We start from the raw sequence: 21,006 nt of genomic DNA, 5'->3' as shown, positions 1-21,006 counted from the left end.
CACATTGCCACCGTTGCTGTTAGCTTCTTTATCTTATGAGTGTGGTATTGTATTTGAATTTATCGACAATGCCGAGCGCGGGTCAGGGCTTAATGATATGCCTTGACAATCATCTTCGTGCGTGATCATGCTGTAGAAATACAGGGTCCGCCATGTTTATATCAACGCATGTTTTCATATCTTTCCTTGAAACAAACAGGTGAATTAATTTTTCATTGGATGAGCTAATAGCCAAGAATTGCCTAAACAATTCTCAAACGTATTTATTCAATATGACCACCCTTATTTTAATGAGGACCTCCAACCTATACTGGAAAACTTCACAGGAGACTCACAGCATTTCTTGAAGGATCAAGTCCCATTTTCGTGCCAATTTAGATCCAAACTATCCAAAAAATCATGCAGTGTTCTGTCGACTCTACTCTCATTAATAGCCTACACCGAAAAGTCAAGAGGATTCAAATCAGTGCTTCTTGAGGGCCATGCATTTTTGCTTATGAACGCTGGGACGTGACCCTGAATCCAGTTTTGGGTCACGTTTGAGCCATGTGAAGGGGCAGAGTCTTGTTGAAAACTCCATGTTGAGCCGTTGAAGTGTTAACCGCCCAAGGTTAACACTTCAACACAAACACTTCTGAGGGGACAAAAACGAGTGGGGACCTCTAAGTGGCTGTTACCGCAGCCCAAACCATCACGGGCATGGATTTTGACGTGTTATTGTTCTGGTTGCCACAGATCCATCCCGACTCCAAGCTCTGTTATTTTGACGTTTAACGCTCTGTTTAATGTCAAATTTCTTCACGTCACTAAACACAAAATTGGGCTGCTTGCCATCCTCAATGAGATCCAGAATTTGCTGGCATCTGTCGAGTCTCATTCGTCGCCGTCATTAAAAATAAGGATGGTCATATTGATTAAATACGTTTGAGAATTGTTTAGGTATAGTTCTTTGCTATTAGCTCTTCCAATAAAAAATTAATTCCCCTGTTTGTTTCACTTGAAAATAAAGAACAAACGTTGCCGTATTAAATATGGGGGACCCAGTAGTTGTAATCCGATGCCTTGAAACCTGGATCTGTTAAGCTGCAAATGACTTTTTTGTGCGGCCAATTCTGCTTAAATTATTGCTTGCAAAGCCTGTGAATTTTTAGTGAATCATGACAATACCCAGCTTCTCAATCCACGACATTGCTCACTCTCAAGTTGCATATCCGTAGATGAAGGTAGAGGGGACATCACTTGACTATCATCGAAGTCACTACTCATCGATCACAATATAATCGGAAAGAATTCCAGCAGGAAACTAATATTTACTAGCAGATCATCTAGGTCTTCGTCTAGGTCTAGGTGTTTACTAGCAGATCTACTAGTCTTCGTCAAATGACGTGCTATAACGCGTCGTTATAGCTGAGATAACGCGACAGGAAGATTATATGTAGACCAGATTTCTAGATGTTGCCCCATATAGTGCCAGCCTCTAAAAAAATATTTGTAATTTTTTCCTCGTAACTTTTGAAAGAAATGACACAGTAGCACTCTGAAATTTGCACCAAACTCTGAGGCTTCTTATACTGTCTACGCTCAAAAGTGCCAGTTTTTTAACTAAGAGGTTAAATTGTGCAAAATTAAAAAACAAACACACGTTGAATTAAAATTTTTATTAATAACAAAGTTAAGGTTAATGTAAAACATAAAGTTAAGGTAGGGCTAACGTTAAATAGTTACAAAAAATCGTTAAAGTTCATTTCTCTAGCAATGATGACAAATTTGGCTTAAACAGCGCCCGATAATTTAGACAAAATTGCAAAACTCTTTAGATGGATTTTGACATGAAGGAGATATCCTGTGGTCACTTTTTTGATCTCAGGTCATTGTGATGGTCCTGAATGACTGTAGTGCAAGTTACGGGACCAAGCGATGTAAATAAAAACTTTTAAAAACAACTTTTAATGGGTAGATTTCTTTTACAACTTAAATGGGCATGGGTTGTTGTTAGAGTCTTGCGCTATATTTCTTTTACGATCAAAGCTGCATTCAAGAGAATTGAAGATGCTCGAATGCTACTCATTCACATCAACATCAATGAAAGGGGTTAAAAATTAATTCAAATATTATTCTATTAATGATTTTGACAAAATTTTTGTCTTAAAAAATCATGCTTGGAAACCAAGTTTGAAGGCGAGAAGTCCTACATCTCTGAGCTTTACGTGCATGAAGCTCTGGCGAAGTGTTCTTCATCAGCGCAGTTCAGGCTCATACTGAGTATAAATACCGGGTTATTCTAAATGATGGACCAAATTAAAAAAATTCATATGTATTTAGGTATAAATTCCAAATGAATAATTATACACCAATGTAAAGAAAAAGATTCAATTTTTTTCAACCGATTCAAACCTAAGAAAATTCGGAGACCGTCTAGGCTTCGGCCGAATAGTCACTACACTCGGCGCAAAGTTATTCTGGGTCTGCTTGGCCACCCGATCGAAATCAGTTTCGGGTCAGAATTTCCTATCCGACTTTATAGTCGCCTGAGATTACGACACGGGTTAACCGAGCCGAGTCATAGCGAGCTAGCAAGCTGCCCAGAGGCTGCCCTTCGAACCCTGAGCCGAAGCTGATAAAGAGAAGCTGATTTACGTGCGGTCCGAGTCCCAGGCGGCCCTAATGCAGGGATGCGCACGCCTTTAAATTTTGTTAGGGAAACGCGGAATCAGTCACTTTCTGAGTGTTGGGTAGGACGCCTAGGAAATGAAGATCTGGCTCTACACTTCTGGCCACCGAGATCACCTGATCTCACCCAATGTGACAGTTTCTACTGGGGCTAAATCAAGGAAGAAGGGGTTTACCTCCCGCCTCTACCAGTAACTCTGTTTACGTACCGCCTCTACCAGCAACTCTGTTTACGTCCCGCCTCTACCAGCAACTCTGTTTACGTCCCGCCTCTACCAGCAGCTCTGTTTACGTCCCGCCTCTACCAGCAACTCTGTTTACGTCCCGCCTCTATACCAGTCCACTGCCAGCGTTGCGTTACAGTAACGGATAATTAACGTACACTGCCAGAGTTGGCGTTCACTTTAATTAAGATTGATGACACAAAACGCACTCTCAACTGCATCACAAAGAAGTCAAAAATACTAATTAATTATCAAATTTATTTTAAATTTATGCATTATTAATATTTTATGGATGAATTTCCGATAAGCTGCTGTTCGCTAACCCGAAAATACTGTAAAGTATTGATAAATTCATATAAAAATATACGTTCTTGTAACAAGAAAATTCTTTATTCTTTAGCCGCACCCGCAGCACGTTGCTAGGTCAGCAGCTATAGGGGCCATACTTTCAAAATTCGCTAAGTGAACGTAAGTACTTACGCTCTATTTTCTTGTCTATGATTAAGTGAACGTAAGTACTTACGCTCTATTTTCTTGTCTATGATTGGTGGATTTTGCTTGAAGTACTTACGCTCTATTTTCTTGTCTATGATTGGTGGATTTTGCTTGAAAGGCCGTCAACGATTGGCTGATGAACTTACGATCTCTTAACTTTTTTTTGAAAGTATGGGTCCAGGTGCCAATTATTCCAATTGTCTGGTATAACGACCAATTTTCGTGCGCAGTCCTCGGGTATTAAATTGTTGAGAAATTATAGCACCCGGCACCTTTAAGGGGGTGCTATGTACCCCTCATTAGCGTTGGGGGTAAGTTGAAATTTAATTAACAACGAAGCAAGAAAAAAATATAGCAAGATTACCGATACGTTATCACCGAAATATTTTATTACCGGTGGCTTTTGATTGTGTACGTGCCTACGTGGCGATTTAATTGTTGAAAACCTTGAGTAAGTCAACTAAAAAAGTTGTGTGGCGTGCGCCATGCCACGCCATGCGTGGGCATGTGGCGTGATCACATGCCACTTATCAAGACAGGTCGGGGGGCGGTGGGGGGGGCGGCGCCCCCTGCACGGAAGCAGCGCATCTGCCGCTCCGTCGCGTGCGTGCGTTTTGTACGCATATATGCGCATGGTTTTCCATCAATATGCTAATTCTGGGGCCAGTGCGGAAATATGGCACTTTTTGTGTGCATTATACACGTGGGTATTAAAGATGATGGTTGTTGTTAAAAGTTCTTAACATAATAATAAATACCTAATGAAGTTGTTAAACTTGTGAGTCTCACGTACATCATTATTACCGTAATTTATAATATTATAATATCATGAATAATTTTTTAAATAAGTGCTAAATATTTTTCAGTGCTAGCAATTAATGGCTCTGAAACAGCTAAATTTTTTCCCTAAGTTTGCATTTTATGATGATGCACATTTATTGTTTGTTTTGAATTTTTCATCGGAAATTCTTGTAATTGTTAAAACGTGCCGTTTATCGAGCTGTAGCTCATGGCTGCCGTTGCTCTCTTCTTGTATAGTGACATAATCCGTCATTAATGATGACTTGATCCGTCATTAATAATGACTTGATCCGTCATTAATGATGACTTGATCCGTCATTAATGATGACTTGATCCGTCATTAATGGTGACTTGATCCGTCATTAATGATGACTTTCTCCATCAGTATTGTGACTTGATCCACTATTAGTGATAACGGTATCCTCCATTTGTTGTGACTTCAACTCCCATTTAAATTAAATTCTTTAAAAGTTGCTTCGAATGTCTAATTCATGCGTATGCCCAATGTATTATAAGTTCATCCTTTATTTGGGAAGAATGATACTACAATTTTCTGTAAAATTTTCCAGCAGTTTTACTGAATGTGTTCATTATTTGATGTGAATAGATGCAATAATGGAAGTGGATTTAGTCTATGATTCCTGAGTAGGTTTCACAGCTCATAAAGAAATTAAAAAAAGAAATCATTGGAAAAATTCAAGAAATTACTCAACATTTAATGTAATAATCATTACATTACATTTCGTGGTCACGTACCATGTGCGTGAAGTACAGCCATCAGTGCGTGGTGATGCTGTCACCATCAGTGCGTGGTGGTGAGGCTGTCACCATCAGTGCGTGGTGCTGTCACCATCAGTGCGTGGTGGTGTCACCATCAGTGCGTGGTGGTGTCACCATCAGTGCGTGGTGGTGATGCTGTCACCATCAGTGCGTGCAGAGCATGAATGCGTGTCTGTGTCTCCACGCAACGCCTACACGCACACACGCCATTCGTGACCTCGCAGTGCGTGTAAGGTTAAAAAAAGTCTCTTTTCCTTTAAGAAGTTCCTTTAAAGTCTATTTTTTAGGAAATTCTTCTTAGTTCCTAACTCTTGCTTCTTTACTTTTACTTTTGTTTAATGTTTACTTTTTTTTTGTAATGTTTAATGTTTACTTTTGGGAAATTAATACTTTATTATCACAAGTTTCCCCTCATGCACCATATCATGTATAAGTTGAGTTAAATTCGATTTGTAACTCTTTTCATGTTTGCTGTGTTGCTTAAACGTTTTATTATGTTCGCAATTATTGGTTATTATTATTTAAACTTAATGATGATTTTCCAAGAAAACCTTCAACTATCTCATCGTGTCACATTTCAAAAAATATTTTTCGGTGACCCTTTTTTCAATGTTAGAAAAATCCGCATTTTATCTTATATTTGTATATGTAAATATTTTTAAAAGTCTAAAGTACCATCAATGCGGCAGAAGTGTTCTACAATTTGTATAGTCAGATCAAACTTCTTATTCCAGTTATATATATCAACGCTGTGTAATGTATAGAGTTTGCAGTGATTTTTATATGGATTTTTTTCAACTCTCTTAGCCGTTTTCATGGGTATATTCATCATTTTTTTCATGATATCAGTGAACGGCGAAGCGCAAATTCCAATGTCAATTATCGCGTTCACGTCCTCGCGTCAAACTTCTTATTAATGCTTGACTTCAAGTAACGTATATAATAATATTTTGTCACTCAACTGAACCCCTGTGATCTGCTTATACATGTTAAGCTAACCTGGAAACTATCATAATAAACCAAACAAAATTATCCGTTACTCCAATCAATGTCAACACAAAGTACTCATTTACCTCCTAAGCGTAATATACGCCTCAATAACACGTAACTCCTAGGACTTGTCAATACACTTCTTAATTTTTAGCGTTAAATGCAGTACCAGCCTAATTGGTGCCCAATTGTCAATACTTAACGTTAAAAATACAGATACAAGCATAATTGTGTGCCCCATTTTCTGTGTAATTCCCTCAATTTCGCTGTTTTTTATTCCAATGTAACGTAATATTGATACGTGCACTGAAATAGTTGACACTCATACCAACTCATGAGGGTTGAGGAGCAGTTGAAGCTTATGAGGGCAAGAGATCAGGGTCTATACTTTCAAAAAAAGTTAAGAGATCGTAAGTTCATCAGCCAATCATTGACGGCCTTTCAAGCAAAATCCACCAATCATAGACAAGAAAATAGAGCGTAAGTACTTACGTTCACTTAGCGAGTTTTGAAAGTATGGCCCCTGAGGTTAACTTCTCTTTTAATGTCGCACTGAGGGCGGTGACGCGCAACTTTATCTTCACAATTGGTTACTTTTGCAGCCTTAAACTTTTAGAAAAGTTATATTCTGCCGACCTTTCTGTTCTGTATTGATATCATGTCAGAATTATTTTCAGTTCAGGTACGAAAAATAAGTTGTGAATGTGGTTAGATTTAGAATAAAATGTCATACTGACCTAATCATAGATAGGGAAGCCGAAAGATAAACAAGGAATGTACGGAATGTACATTTTTTTCACGATTAACTCTGATGATCTTGACCCTTCAGCACCAGAATAAACTAAACTGTCCTTGACTTTGTTGTACTAATCTCATTTGAACTAAATAATGCAATGAAAGGCTTGGTCTGTAAGGTTATGCTATACTAAATTGGTCCATGCTAGATAAAGCTCGACCGTTATAGCTATAGTTGTTCACCTCGTTATATGACGATAGATTTTTGATAATTTGGAATGTTCAACTTAGTCCTCACTAAATTGTGTGACAACTTAATATTCCTCTCTAAGTTGTGTGACAACTTAATATAGTCCTCTCTAAGTTGTGTGACAACTTAATCCTCTCTAAGTTGTGTGACAACTTAATATAGTCCTCTCTAAGTTGTGTGACAACTTAATCCTCACTAAGTTGTGTGACAACTCCGTATCACACAACTTGATTGTTTACGAGGGCTCGTGTCGCCACACATGGCATGTACAATGTACAAATTGTACATGCTAAAAACGTACTAGTGACAAAAATTGAAAATTAATTTCCCACTAAAACTAAGCCTATAATTCTTATGTTGGAAAATTTTCACCTTCCTTTATGATCAAAATTACTCTCATCAGTTCTTATTAATCATTTTCGCAGAGTACATTAGCCGTTTTCAATGCCATTCGCACATAAAGGACGGATTACTTATCACGTGTTACCACGTACGCGCAGACAAAGGTTAATCTATCTATGGATTAATTAACCGTCGCCAATGACATTCGTAACGAGATTCCCTGTAACTTTATTTATACTGTTAGTAAGACGAATGATCAATAAATTCAGACGATAAAGTTACTCATCTGTCGGCTTCTGAGTATCTCATATACCGCACATTATTGGAATTCATTCTTCCGTCGATCAATTCAGTATTTAAAATAATATTGATTAAATAGAGTTTGATCATAAATTTGTAAATTTTAAATCCTATATTAATGCAGATACAAAATTAATTATATAATGTAACAGTGCTCATGGCCGTACAATTCGTAGGCATCAACATGTCCCGTAATCTCTGAGCAGCGCTCGTCTGATGACATGCAAACTGTCGCCCTTTAAATCCCAATGATAGGCTCTCACATTCAAGTGAACTGCCCTTTAAATCCCAATGATAGGCTCTCACATTCAAGTGAACTGCCCTTTAAATCCCAAAGATAGGCTCTCACATTCAAGTGAACTCGAGCTTTCATCATGATTTTTTGCTGATGCACGCCTCCAGTTGACTGTGACCGCACGCAGTCCTGGCAAATACCAATCGTGCTTCACATTCCTGACGATGTGTATACTCAGATTAATGGATGGGTCAATTTGTCCAAAGAATGGTACACTTTTTAGCGCATTTTCTCATTTATGGAAAAAATGCACTATTGTGCTCGCCATGTCCGTCTGTCTGTCTGTCCGTCCGTCTGTCCGTCCGTCTGTCTGTCTGTCCGTCCGTCTGTCTGTCCGTCCGTGACCTCAAGTTTTCGTCGACGAGAAAATGCGCTCTCTGTCACTCACTGCAGTGAGTACTGAGTTATATTTTTTTACCCAGTGCCCGAACAGAGAGCGGACGTAGCACTGATACGGCATTTAGCCGGTCAAAACTAGGTCAGGTTGACACACACTTGAGCAGAAAGTGCAACGAAAGTTTCACAAAGTCTCACGCATTTGTCTGAGTGTATACCGCACAGTGACCTCGCTAGCAGCACCCGCTGCCCTATATAACCTATATACCCGCTGTAATATAACCTATATACCCGCTGTAGTATATCTCGACCTTATTAAAACACATTAATAACCTATATATCTATAATTATTGAGATTGTTAATTAGCTTGTGTCTGAAAGTAACTAATAATAAGAAAGCAAGAGGGATACCGCAAGCAATGTTATATAAGTACAACATGCATTTACATAGAGGCAGATTTAATCCTTATAAGCATAACAGCGTTATTGTTATTTATTTTGCCAAGCCGTACGGTATGAACAACATTCATGCGTAACATTCAATTATTCTAGAGAATATATCCGAAGACTGAGGATTAAATGAGGTCTTTAAGCATTTATTTCGAGCTAACTGCTCGTACAGAATTTCGAGTTAAGGCTCAAAGTTCAATAGCATAATACAATAGGTTATTAAACCGATTGAACTTCTTCTTCTAAATTCGACGAGATGACCTCGCGTTACACGATAAACTGGGACGATTGGCCCATAGCAATACGATGTCTCCAGCATATATGTTTTATTTTAGACTTCTGCTCACATGTACAATTTGGAGGGGGACTCTTATATTGGGCAACCCCTGTCTCTGACGCTCCTGAGGAGGGGGGGGGGGTTGTAGGTCATTCACATGCATTAATGAATGCTTGCAAAGCGAATGTAAGAACGAATGTATCGAATGTGATAGAACGAATCGAATGTAAGAATGTGCTAAGAATGTAACATGAACTGCCGAGATGTCTATTTACATAAATTGTAACCATCTATGCCGTTTAATGTGAAACGTTTCAAAGTAAAAATAATCATTATTAACAAAGCAACCAATACCTACTGATTCTAGTAGCACTGTGGATGTTCATAGCTTCGGTGAACCTTCTTCTCTCTATATATCTAATATATTCTTCTATAAAATATATTAAATTAGCCTCGTAGAAAGCTTTTCGTTGTACATCAAGCGTCGTCATCATGGACAGTAATTTGTCTGTTGCAATGACCTCGAGTTGTGAATTTCTCCAAGGATTGATCTTATTTATTATTTAATGAATTTATATCACTTGTTTCCTTTAATCGCAAATTAACTAAGAATTTAAAAGCAAAGAAAAGTGCTTTCAATGTATTAATTTGTGACTTCTGATTTGTGATTCTAGATTCTACGAACTGACGATGGAGCTGGTCTCCGAAACGTTTCCTATAAAGATATGAATTTTTGTGGACTTTTCTTTGCTTTTAAATTCTTAGTTATTTAATGAAGTATTGCACCGCACACTGGTCCTGTGGTGACCTCATGTCAGCGTCTGGTCGTCTGACACTCGAGCCGCTGTCGAGGTTGTGCGCTCGTAGACTTTAGTGCGGCTGCGGCGGTGAGAGTGTGAGGTTGTGTGTGTGTTGAGCTGCGCGACAGGCTTCGAGTTGGGTTTGCTAAAACGTACAACGGATTTAATTGGAAAAATTTCTTTCTTTTCCAAATCAAGCTACATCTATGAAATTTGTACATTTCCACGGCTCATACGTTAATTTTTTTGTGGCGACCATTCCAACCAATTTTATAATACCACAAGTTAACGCAGATCAGACTACCCTTTTTTTAATGTGCAAAAACAGAAATCGAAATTTTGCCTCTTGAAACCATAAGTGCCCGACACTCGCTTGGTGTTCATTTCATAATTCTTCCATTTACACCAATTACGTGACAGCCACATTGCGATTCGCTGCCTGTCTGTACGTGCAGGTTTACTGTATAAACTTTAACTGAGATCAAATAAAGGTTTTGTGTCACGCTACATGTCGGAGTTACGCGGTGCTTGTGCTCACTAAACCTGCTTCTCCAACACCAGGACCAACGCTAACTTCTCGACACAATTATCTGATCAGGTCAGACCCGTGCTCGGTGGTTTTTAGCGCATTTTCTCAATTATGGAAAAAATTCACTATTTTGCTCGCCGTGTCCGTCCGTCCGTCTGTCTGTCTGTCCGTCCGTGACTTCACGTTTTCGTCGACGAGAAAATGCGCTCTCTGTCACTCACTGTAGTGAGTACTGAGTTATATTTTTTATACTTTATTTTGTTCTGTTCTAGTATCAGAATTGCTGTCGAAACATCATTTGATATCATTTTAGGGTATATAACTTTATAGTTTTGTTCATTACATCAAATTGGTTTCATTCAGTATTAGCTGAATACGAGAGCTCGTGTCACACGACTAGATTGTATACGAGGACACACATACGATATCTGTGTGTGTTCAAGTCAAAGGACAAACGCGCGTGCTCTATTGGCTTGAATTTATCAGGGTTGGATTACATAATATCTATAATCCTGAATATATATATATATATATAGCATAATATATATAATATGCGCACGATTAAATAAATAAACGCATGTGGAGCAACGTGCGTGGCGACATCCTCCGCCCCGCATGTTTTATACAAGTAATTGTACCTAGGCTTAGAAGTCTATTAATTCAATTTGAATTCATGATTATGTATTGATTCAACCATTATTTTTTGATTGCATGTTTTTCTAGACTAATGTTTTGTTCAATTGAGTTCTGAGGAAAAATTCCAGAAATTCAATTGCAGGAATACAATCAATGCAATAAGATTATTTATTGAAAAAAAAAGTTCTCACCATCGAGGATGAGTGAGTTCTCACCATAGAGTATGAGTGAGTTCTTACCATAGAGTATGAGTGAGTTCTCACCATAGAGTATGAGTGAGTTCTCACCATAGAGTATGAGTGAGTTCTCACCATAGAGTATGAGTGAGTTCTCACCATCGAGGATGAGCGAGTTCTCACCATTAATTGAGTATGGAAGTAGCATTCATAAATACCTCATAAAATCTGAGTGCATTGTGCGTTGTCCTCCAGAACCAATCACTGGTTCGCTGCCAATCCTTTGCGTCGGTAATAATTATAATTGATGAATTAATCATTATAATTTTTAAATAATTATAATAAATTATAAAAATTGAATCAAGATTCTAGGTTACTACGGATATTAATACGCACCTACACGCACTTTTCAATCATTTTATAATTCTACTCGTAATCATTTTTTGTCATAAATTTCTAAAGATCGTCGCGTTGGACATCTTTAGAAATTTGGATGACGTTGCGTTTATCCCATCATTTTCATGGCGGCTTCCATGCATGATAACCGGTCGGCAATTTATTAGGTTTGTGCATGCGATATAAGAAAGGCCAGGTTTTGACCGGCCTTCTTTTGTAATTATAGAATTACATTTGGAGGGGGACTCTTATATATTAATATAATATTATTATATTATTTTTATATTATAACTATTATAGAATAGTGATTAGAATAGTGAATATCTTTTATTCGTGGCCAAAGGTTTTCCGCCAATAAAAACATTACCAAGCTTTGATTTTTTATCATGATCCTTAGTTAACCTCACGTCTCTGATTGAATTTAAAACCTATATCCATAAATCCTTTTAACGAATATTAATTAATATATTTACCTGATCTAATTTAACACAGATAAATGCACACATTAAGTGTAAATCATCTTGCACTCGTCATGTGTCTGACTCAGACAAAATACATTAGTCTGCCCGCTGTCACTTTGCTTACATTCACGTGTGCAGGGTTTGTATCTCTGGCTGCAAGTGTCGTGCTCTGCGTCTGTACTAAAGCTGTACGGGTTAGCTTGCTAATTAACTTGCTAATTATAAGGATATTTTAAATCAAAATAAAGTAGTACAAGTGAGGATAACATGGTTATATAATTGTGTGTTTAGCTGGTTGATAACTGATAGTGCACAGCAGTACCGAACTGTAGGAAATGGAAGGCACGAGAGAGCGCGTTTCTGTCGTCGCCTGCGCTGTGGCGAAGGCGGTAGCCGTGGTGGTGTAAACGAGCCCTGCTGTGCTGTGTTGTGTATTGTTGTGCTGTGTTGTGTTGTTTGTTGTGTGTTGTTTGTTGTGTTGTGTGTTGTTTGTTGTGTTGTGTGTTGTTTGTGGTGTAATTTGTGCTGTTTGTTGTGTTGTGTTGTTTGTTGTTGTGTGTTGTTTGTTATGTTATGTTTGTTGTCTTGTGTTGTTTGTTGTGGTGTGATGTTTGTTTGTTGCGTTGTGTTGTTTGTTGTGTTGTGTTGTATTGTGGTGTGTGTTGTGTTGTGTACTAACACATATGCTACTTTTGTGGTATGGCGTGTATGGTGACTGCAAGAGAAGAGGCAAGTGATGTTACGGTAGATGACGTTGCGCTTTAGGATGTCCGTGCATGACAAGGCTTTAGGAAACCGCAATATACGAATGTGTATGATGTGGTGAAAAATGTTATGGTGTATAGTGTTACTATGCATAGTTTTGTATGAAAACATTTGGTGTAGTGTTGCTACATTTAGTTTTGTATGAGAAAATGTGGAGCAGTGTGGAGAGATGTGGTGTGCTGTTATGAGATATGATGTGGTGTTATGTAACCGTGCTGTTATGAGCTGTGATGTGCATGTGTTATGAACCGTGTTGTTATGAGATATGGTACGCTGTTATGAGATGTGATGTACATGTGTTATGAACCGTGTTGTTGTGAGATATGGTACGCTGTTATGAGATGTGGTGTGGTGTTATGATATGTGATGTGGTGCTATGAATCGTAGTGTTATGAGATATGGTGTGTTTTCATTAGATGTGATGCGGTGTTATGAACCGTGTTGTCATGAGATATAGTGTGATGATATCAAGTGTGATGTGAAGGGATGTGCGAGGGCGTCACTCAGGTCGCGTGGGCGAGCCCTGACATGATGCGCGACATACGCTTTATGATCGCCCCATTTACGCACGGCGCTGACACCTCAGTGTTAGTCTGTATGCGTATACAAACTGCCGCTCAGTGTAAACAATATAGTGTACAGTGGCATGTGTACACTATTGTGCTCAGTGTGTACACTATTGTGTACATGTACAATGTGTACACTATTGTGCTCAGTGTGTACACTATTGTGTACATGTACAATGTGTACACTATTGTGCTCAGTTTGTACACTATTGTGTACATGTACAATGTGTACACTATTGTGTACACTATTGTGCCTCGTAGTACACTATTGTGCTCAGTTAGTCTGCATGCGTACAAACTCCCGCTCAGTGTAAACAATATGTAGTGTACAGTGGCATGTGTACACTATTGTGCTCAGTGTGAAGGGTTTTCTCATGTGCGCTTAATATGAAATTTTAGATTCGTCCTATTCTCGAGAACGCCAGTTTACTAGGGCGTTGTGATTGGCATAGGCCATCATTATACGATGAAAGCTTTTACCAGTTGACTAACCGAGCTTACCTCAATAATTTGGTAAGTAGCCGCTATACCCGAGGCTGTTGTACCTGACTTGTTTGTTTAATTATTGTGTATATATATATATATGTTTCATGTTAATTATTGTGTATATACGTATGTTTTATATTTCGTTTAGTTTTATTAAATGTTTCGACTTCGCCAGAAACCGTCGGCAAACTACGCGTGTCAAATTATTCTACGCTAAGAAGATTCTCGATACGAGGTTCTTCACACTCAGTGTGCCTGGAGTTCTAGTATTTAATGGTCTAAATAATGGAGCATCTTTGCTTGTAAACTTGTCTTATTGTCAGTAGATCCTGCCTGTTCACTGTGAAAAAAAATTCAACTTTTTCCGGTTTAAATTTACGCAGTCCATGAAGCTAAAAAAATCTGAATACATCACGTGCTGTTATTGAATACATCACGTGTGAACGGGTGTCAAAGTTTTATTAATAAACGCTGTATTTTTATTTTATTAACATATATCTATTGTATTTGAATTTAGAATGATATTCTTATTATACTGGAAGAATATATTTTGCCTGTAAAAGGTCCGCCTTATATGAGTTGTTTCCCGTCCAAAACTCACATAGTAAATTTTAAGGTTGGCTTATACGAGAAGATTAAATTTTAATATGGCGATTATGTTTAATAGATAACCATGTTAAACATGCGTATTATTGAAATAAACTTGAAAATCATTAAAGTATATCTGAAAAAACATGAATTTTGTCGCACATGGAAGGTTTAGCATGGACTGGAACTGCTCTCTTTGTTTGAAGATTAAACGCGTTTTATGATGAAACTTTGAGTTTGGTGGTGTTCAAAAGAAAGGTGCCGGCAATTTATTGTATACTAATTGTTTAATAGGAATGAATGATGTTTATAAGTAAGAGTTTGTTGTTTGAAGATTAAACGCGTTTTTTATGATGAAACTTTGAGTTTGAGTGGAGGTCAAAAGAAATGTGCCGTCAATTTATTGTTTACCAATTGTTTAATAGGAATGAATGATGTTAATAAGTAAGAGTTTGTTGGTATTAGAAAATATTTGCAAATTCATTTGCTTTGCTAGTCATCTTGAGCCTCAATATTTTATAAAGGCTGGAAGAGTTTTTGTGTTAATTATCATAATAGGTTTTGTGTTAACGGGTTAATGCGTGCAGAACAGAGCTCAAGTTGTAGAAAATTTCCCTCTCGTTTTATGTCGATACAGCAGCAGTGACTTTTGTACATCAAATGATTTTCAGACTTATTTATATTGCCGTCTCTGCAAATTATGTCATTTCTAACTGTTAGTTATCTATGTTAATCGTGAGTTAGCTGATTCAATTTTTGATGCGTTTAGTAAAGGTCTCGATACACTCTTCCGATCTAATCTTTCGATATCTGCGAGTGTGAATGCGATAAAAAGTTATTGCCTATGCAATTTCTAGACTCTGTCCAATGACACTTATGAATTGGTAATACAGATAATTAAACTTATCCGATTGATGGCCGTGTCGAAACTGTCCCTCAAAACGAGCGCAAAAAATTCGTAGGTTAAATGGGAAAAGATTGGCATGGAACCAAAATATTCAATGAAAACTAGGCAATTAGAATATTGATGATATGAATTTGGAAGAAACCTAACTAATATCTGCGTGCTATTGCTTTTAAGCTGCTAGAGCGCGCAAATGTGGAGGTTGTGGTGGGCGCGTTATGGTTACTGCTGGTCGTTCATAATTTACCTAATAAAAACTCGATTGCATACCGCGCGGTGGTCTTGGGAAGTCCAAGTTGCAAGGGAACCAACGCTGCTGCTTGTTCGGGTTAGGTGAGGTAGATTAGGTTAGGACAGGTTAAGTTAGGATAATGTCAGATTGTGTTCTGTTCGGTTAGGTTAGTTTGGGGTTTTTCGGCTAGGTATAAAACTAATGTATGATTGCTTTAAACACTAATGATACACACAGGAAAAGGCCACAATTGGGAGATTGCTGTGTGTAGTAGGAAATGTGTGGCAAGAAGAAGAAGAGAGAAAAAGAAAAAATTAAAAAAAGTATGGCGGCTGATCTGGTTGTGTTGTATCAGTTCGTGCATCAGGCAAGAACGCTGCAGGCATGAATTGTCCTACTGCGTGCAGGTACCCTTCGACATCCAGTACCAGAGCAGCGACGTGGTACGCAGTGAGGTACGCGTGCAGGTACGCGGTCCTCAGGGGCTGGTACGTCCGGACCTCAGCTTTGACGGACGCGGTGCAAAGGGGGAGTTTATACCTACGCACGTCGGCTTCTACGAGGTACTTGTGGGTACTGGTGGGGTACTTGTACTACCAGCTGGTACTGGTGGGGTACTTGTACTAACAGCGTACTAAGTACTAACTAAGTTACTACAAGTACTAACAGCGTACTAAGTTAGTACAAGTACTTAGTACTTGTATACTAACAGCCACGTATCTGTGATACCCCCGTATCTGTGTACTTTGATGTGATACCCACGTATCTGTGGGTATCACAAGTACAAGTACTTAGTACTTGTACTAACAGCTCGCTGTTAGTACAAGTACCCAACAGCGAGTACTGGTTAGTACAAGTATTTGTATTGGTTATTGAGCATTTGTTTTGATTATTTACTGCTGGTATTAGGGTGGTTAATTGTTGTTACTCCCATCTCGTCAATATTTACCGATATGACAGACCGTTAATTGACCATAGCCCGTTAATTTATCCTATTTTTCCTTTAACTGAATATAACCCGTTAACACTCCTTAACTGAATATAACCCGTTAACACTCCTTAACTAAATATAACCCGTTAACACTGCTTAACTGAAAATAACCCGTTAACACTCCTTAACTAAATATAACCCGTTAACACTGCTTATCTGAATATAACCCGTTAACACTGCTCAACTGAATATAACCCGTTAACACTGCTTAACTGAATATAACCCGTTAACACTCCTTAACTAAATATAACCCGTTAACACTGCTTAACTGAATATAACCCGTTAACACTGCTCAACTGAATATAACCCGTTAACACTGCTTAACTGAATATAACCCGTTAACACTGCTTAACTGAAAATAACCCGTTAACACTGCTTAACTGAAAATAACCCGTTAACACTGCTTAACTGAAAATAACCCGTTAACACTGCTTAACTGAAAATAACCCGTTAACACTGCTTAACTGAAAATAACCCGTTAACACTGCTTAACTGAAAATAACCCGTTAACACTGCTTAACTGAAAATAACCCGTTAACACTGCTTAACTGAAAATAACCCGTTAACACTGCTTAACTGAAAATAACCCGTTAACACTGCTTAACTGAAAATAACCCGTTAACACTGCTTAACTGAAAATAACCNGCCGTGCAGGTGAGCAGGCCACGTCTACGACCCCAACAGGTCACGTCTACGACCCCAACGCCATACAGGTGAGCAGGCCACGTCTACGACCCCAACGCCATACAGGTGAGCTGGCCACGTCTACGACCTCAACGCCATACAGGTGAACAGGCCACGTCTACGACCCCAACGCCTTACAGGTGAGCAGGCCACGTCTACGACCCCAACGCCATACAGGTGAGCAGGTCACGTCTACGACCCCAACGCCGTGCAGGTGAGCAGGTCACGTCTACGACCCCAACGCCCTACAGGTGAGCAGGCACGTCTACGACCCCAACGCGGTGCAGGTGAGCAGGCCACGTCTACGGCCCCAGGTGAGCAGGCCACGTCTACGACCCCAACAGGTCACGTCTACGACCCCAACGCCATACAGGTGAGCAGGCCACGTCTACGGCCTTCGGTCTGCGACGTTTCAACTGCTTTTTTGTACTAAAAATTTCGTACTGCAGAAGTTGACAATTTAAAATTCACACGAACGATTAAACTGTTGATGAAGAAGCTGTTATTTCTGCACCATAACGTACTGTACGTTGACGTACTCTCAGATCCTGAACCTGGACGACGGGCCTAATGCCCCGACGGGCAAGCCCTTCACGCTGCTGGTAGACTCGGCAGCGTGTGGTCTGGGGGACGTACGGGCGGACGTTACTCTGGCGGGACAGTCGCAGCCGTCCAAGACCCTCGAGGTGGACCACAGCCTCTACGAGATCACCTTCACGCCATTCGAGGCCGCTAAGTACGTTATTACAGCCTCTACATATTATTATTATTAAGTTTGACATATTATTATTATTTATTATTATATTATTTCTTATTATTATGTATTATTATTATTTCTACATATTATTATTATTTACGTTATTATTATTACGTTATATACAGCCTCTACGAGATCACCTTCACGCCTTTCGAGGCCGCTAAGTACGTTATATGTTTTAATTATGATGTTTAGCGTGTAAATAATAATGTTTATTGTGTGAATAGTGATATTGTATTTTGACATTTTATAAAAAAACACGCTAGATCTTTTCAATGATCGGGAAATTCGATATAATATCAATGCGTTGTGCAAATAATAATGTTTATTGTGTGAATAGTGATATTGTTTGTTGATATTTTATAAAAAAACACGCAAGGTCTTTTCGACGATCGGGAAAATTGATATAATATCAATGTTTTATAATTCTGTATAGTCGATAATAATTCTGTCACTTTGATTTGCTGTAATTGTAATGTTAGGTGTTTAAATAATAATGTTTATTGTGTGAATAGTGATATTGTATTTTGACATTTTATGAAAACAAGCTAGATCTTTTCGATGATCTTGAAAATCGATATAATATTGAAATGAACCTAAAAAGTCTTGTAGGTCTCAAACAAAGGTTGGCTAGAATAAAGCATTAGTCAACTAAATTATCACCTGAAAAGAGAAGACATGCAAACATTAACACCAACATGTCCCTAATACAGTAATACTATACAGTGAAATTTATAGGCAAATTTGAAATCAAATATCAATGTGTTATAATTCTATATAGTCGCTAACAATTATGTTAATTTATGTATATTTTGTGCGTTGATCTATTTTGTGATGCAGGCTTAGCTACAGTATGTATATATCAGCACTAACTTCAAATAAGGTTATGTCGTCCCATGTTGTTAATACCCTTAGATATTTATGAACTCTTCCCTCCAAAAATTCCATACTTTATTATGGTCATTTTATTCGTAATTAAATTAATTAGCATATAATTTTAACTTTCATTAACGGTCCGTCGACAGTTTTTGATCAGAGTTGCATTAACTGTTATTAACATTAACTTAATTAACGTAATTAAAGTTGCATTAACTGTTAACTGTATATGACTGTTACTGTTGTACAGGTACCGCGTGTACGTGTACTTCAACGGCCACGAAGTACGAGGTGAGTTATGTCTGTGTACTATACAGCTGCTGTGTACAACACAGCAGGTGTGTACTACACAGCAGGTGTGTACTACACAGCAGGTAAGTACTACACAGCAGCTGTGTACTACACAGCAGGTGTGTACTACACAGCAGGTGTGTACTACGCAGCAGGTGTGTACAACACAGCAAGTGTGTAAAACACAGCAAGTGTGTAGCGTATGTATATATCACGCACATATTACCTACAGACAAATACTTCATTTTTAAATGCGATTTTGAAACAGGCTGTTTGCTAGCATCTTGTTGTTTCTTGCTGTTTTCGTTCTGTGTTCTGTATTTTTGTATCAAAATCAAAACCTTTTGTGTTTCTTATTATTAAAGTGACCGACGATTTAATTTTGTCATTTCAAAATGGCGTTTGCTGTGCTGCACAGTCTTGATGCTCTAATTAACACTAAAATTTAAGTTCCGGCGTCGCCCATTTCGGTCGAGTCTCTCATCCATAGCGGTCACATCTCACTCACTGCCTCAATTCTTCTTAAATGACCAGGAATTTAAAAGCAAAGACAATACCACAAAAATTCACCATATCTTTATGAGAGAAAACGTTTCGGAGTCCAGCTCCATCGTCATGCAGTTCATAACACAAAGCTCTGTTGAGAAGAAGTTCAGTTTTAGAAACACAAATACGATCAATTTCTGTTTCTAGGACTGAACTTCTTCTGAACTGAATTTTGTGTTATGAACTGACGATGGAGCTGGACTCCGAAACTTCATTATTGCCATCAAAATGTATTATTATTTCTATTACCTTAATTATGCTATTGATGGACAGGCTCGCCATTCTCGCTGTACCTCGGCATCCAGAAGCCTCCTGAGAGGAAGTCCAAGGCCAGGAAGGTCAAGAAGGACTCCAAGGACTCTAAGGTGAGTGAGAGGAAGTCCAAGGCCAGGAAGGTCAAGAAGGACTCCAAGGACTCTAAGGTGGGGCCTTCTCTCTCACTTTTACTATAATTTAATGCTTAACGTCAATTATTATTGCTTGTGCTTAGGATTCAAATGTCCAAGTACGCTTTTTTTATATTTTTCAATTTTCTCTATACTGACTTGCTTACATTTTGCTTCTGTACATTCTCACTTCTCAGTATCTTGAAACAATTGAGATACTTTATATAAATGAGCCACTTATAATGATTATATGAAGTCACTATATGAAATAAACAGCCTATCTTAATGAGTCACCATTTCACTTGTGCCAGAGAACTAACACGTCGTATTGTACAGGACGTAAGTGAGATCGTCAAAGAGTACGCGACGTCTCGTCACAAGTCAGGAAGCGACCTCCTCGTCAAGACGTACGATTCGACGCTCGAACGTCCCCGAAAGTCCCTCAACAACTCCAGCTTGGACGTCAACTCTCACTCTCGGGACCTGAAGTCAAGTTTCAACAGCTCCTCCGTCTTCAACTCAACCACCAAAACATCTTCGTCACTGGACACGTCAAACTTTTCCTCGTCGTACGAAGACAAACATCACACTCCACGTATCATCGCATTCAACTTTCCTTCAACCCGCGCTGCTTTTGATGTCAACAAGAACATCAACGGGACGCTCGTGTCGCCGCCCAACAAGTTCAACAAAACGTCCGCCCTGTCGTCCAGCTTTGACGACTCGGACGTCGTGGACGCCAACTTCAAGAAGACGTCCGTTTTCAACTCGTCTTCGACGTCGACTTTCGTTGATGAGACGCAAAACCGACGCGCGACGTCGCTGTTCCAGAGAGACACGTCGCCGGCCCCCAGGCTTGTGTAAGTTTATAATTAATAATAGCAATTAACGGGTCAACAATTAACGGTTAGCTTATTAAAATCATTAATAATAAACTATTATCGCCTGATATCATGACTTATAACGAGCGTTTTGTGCGTATATTCACACT

The 21,006-nt window shown here is 38.7% G+C and overlaps 1 protein-coding gene across 1 annotated transcript in view; it reads left to right on the top strand.

Annotated features, from left to right (window-relative positions):
• Positions 1–21,006, top strand: part of LOC108678538 — a 72,983-nt gene that overhangs the window by 35,374 nt on the left and 16,603 nt on the right. Inside the window, exons 7-13 of the mRNA XM_047879775.1 lie at positions 15,892–16,063; positions 17,130–17,188; positions 17,374–17,532; positions 17,705–17,895; positions 19,043–19,083; positions 19,903–19,994; positions 20,352–20,875. Coding sequence (XP_047735731.1) covers positions 15,892–16,063; positions 17,130–17,188; positions 17,374–17,532; positions 17,705–17,895; positions 19,043–19,083; positions 19,903–19,994; positions 20,352–20,875 — 1,238 coding nt within the window. The remainder of the gene's footprint in view (positions 1–15,891; positions 16,064–17,129; positions 17,189–17,373; positions 17,533–17,704; positions 17,896–19,042; positions 19,084–19,902; positions 19,995–20,351; positions 20,876–21,006) is intronic.

The sequence above is a fragment of the Hyalella azteca genome, unplaced genomic scaffold (assembly GCF_000764305.2).
Source record: "Hyalella azteca isolate HAZT.00-mixed unplaced genomic scaffold, Hazt_2.0.2 contig3812, whole genome shotgun sequence".
NCBI lineage: Eukaryota > Metazoa > Arthropoda > Malacostraca > Amphipoda > Hyalellidae > Hyalella > Hyalella azteca.
The sequence above is the reverse complement of the archived record's forward strand: the minus strand, read 5'-3'. Positions and strand labels throughout refer to the sequence as shown.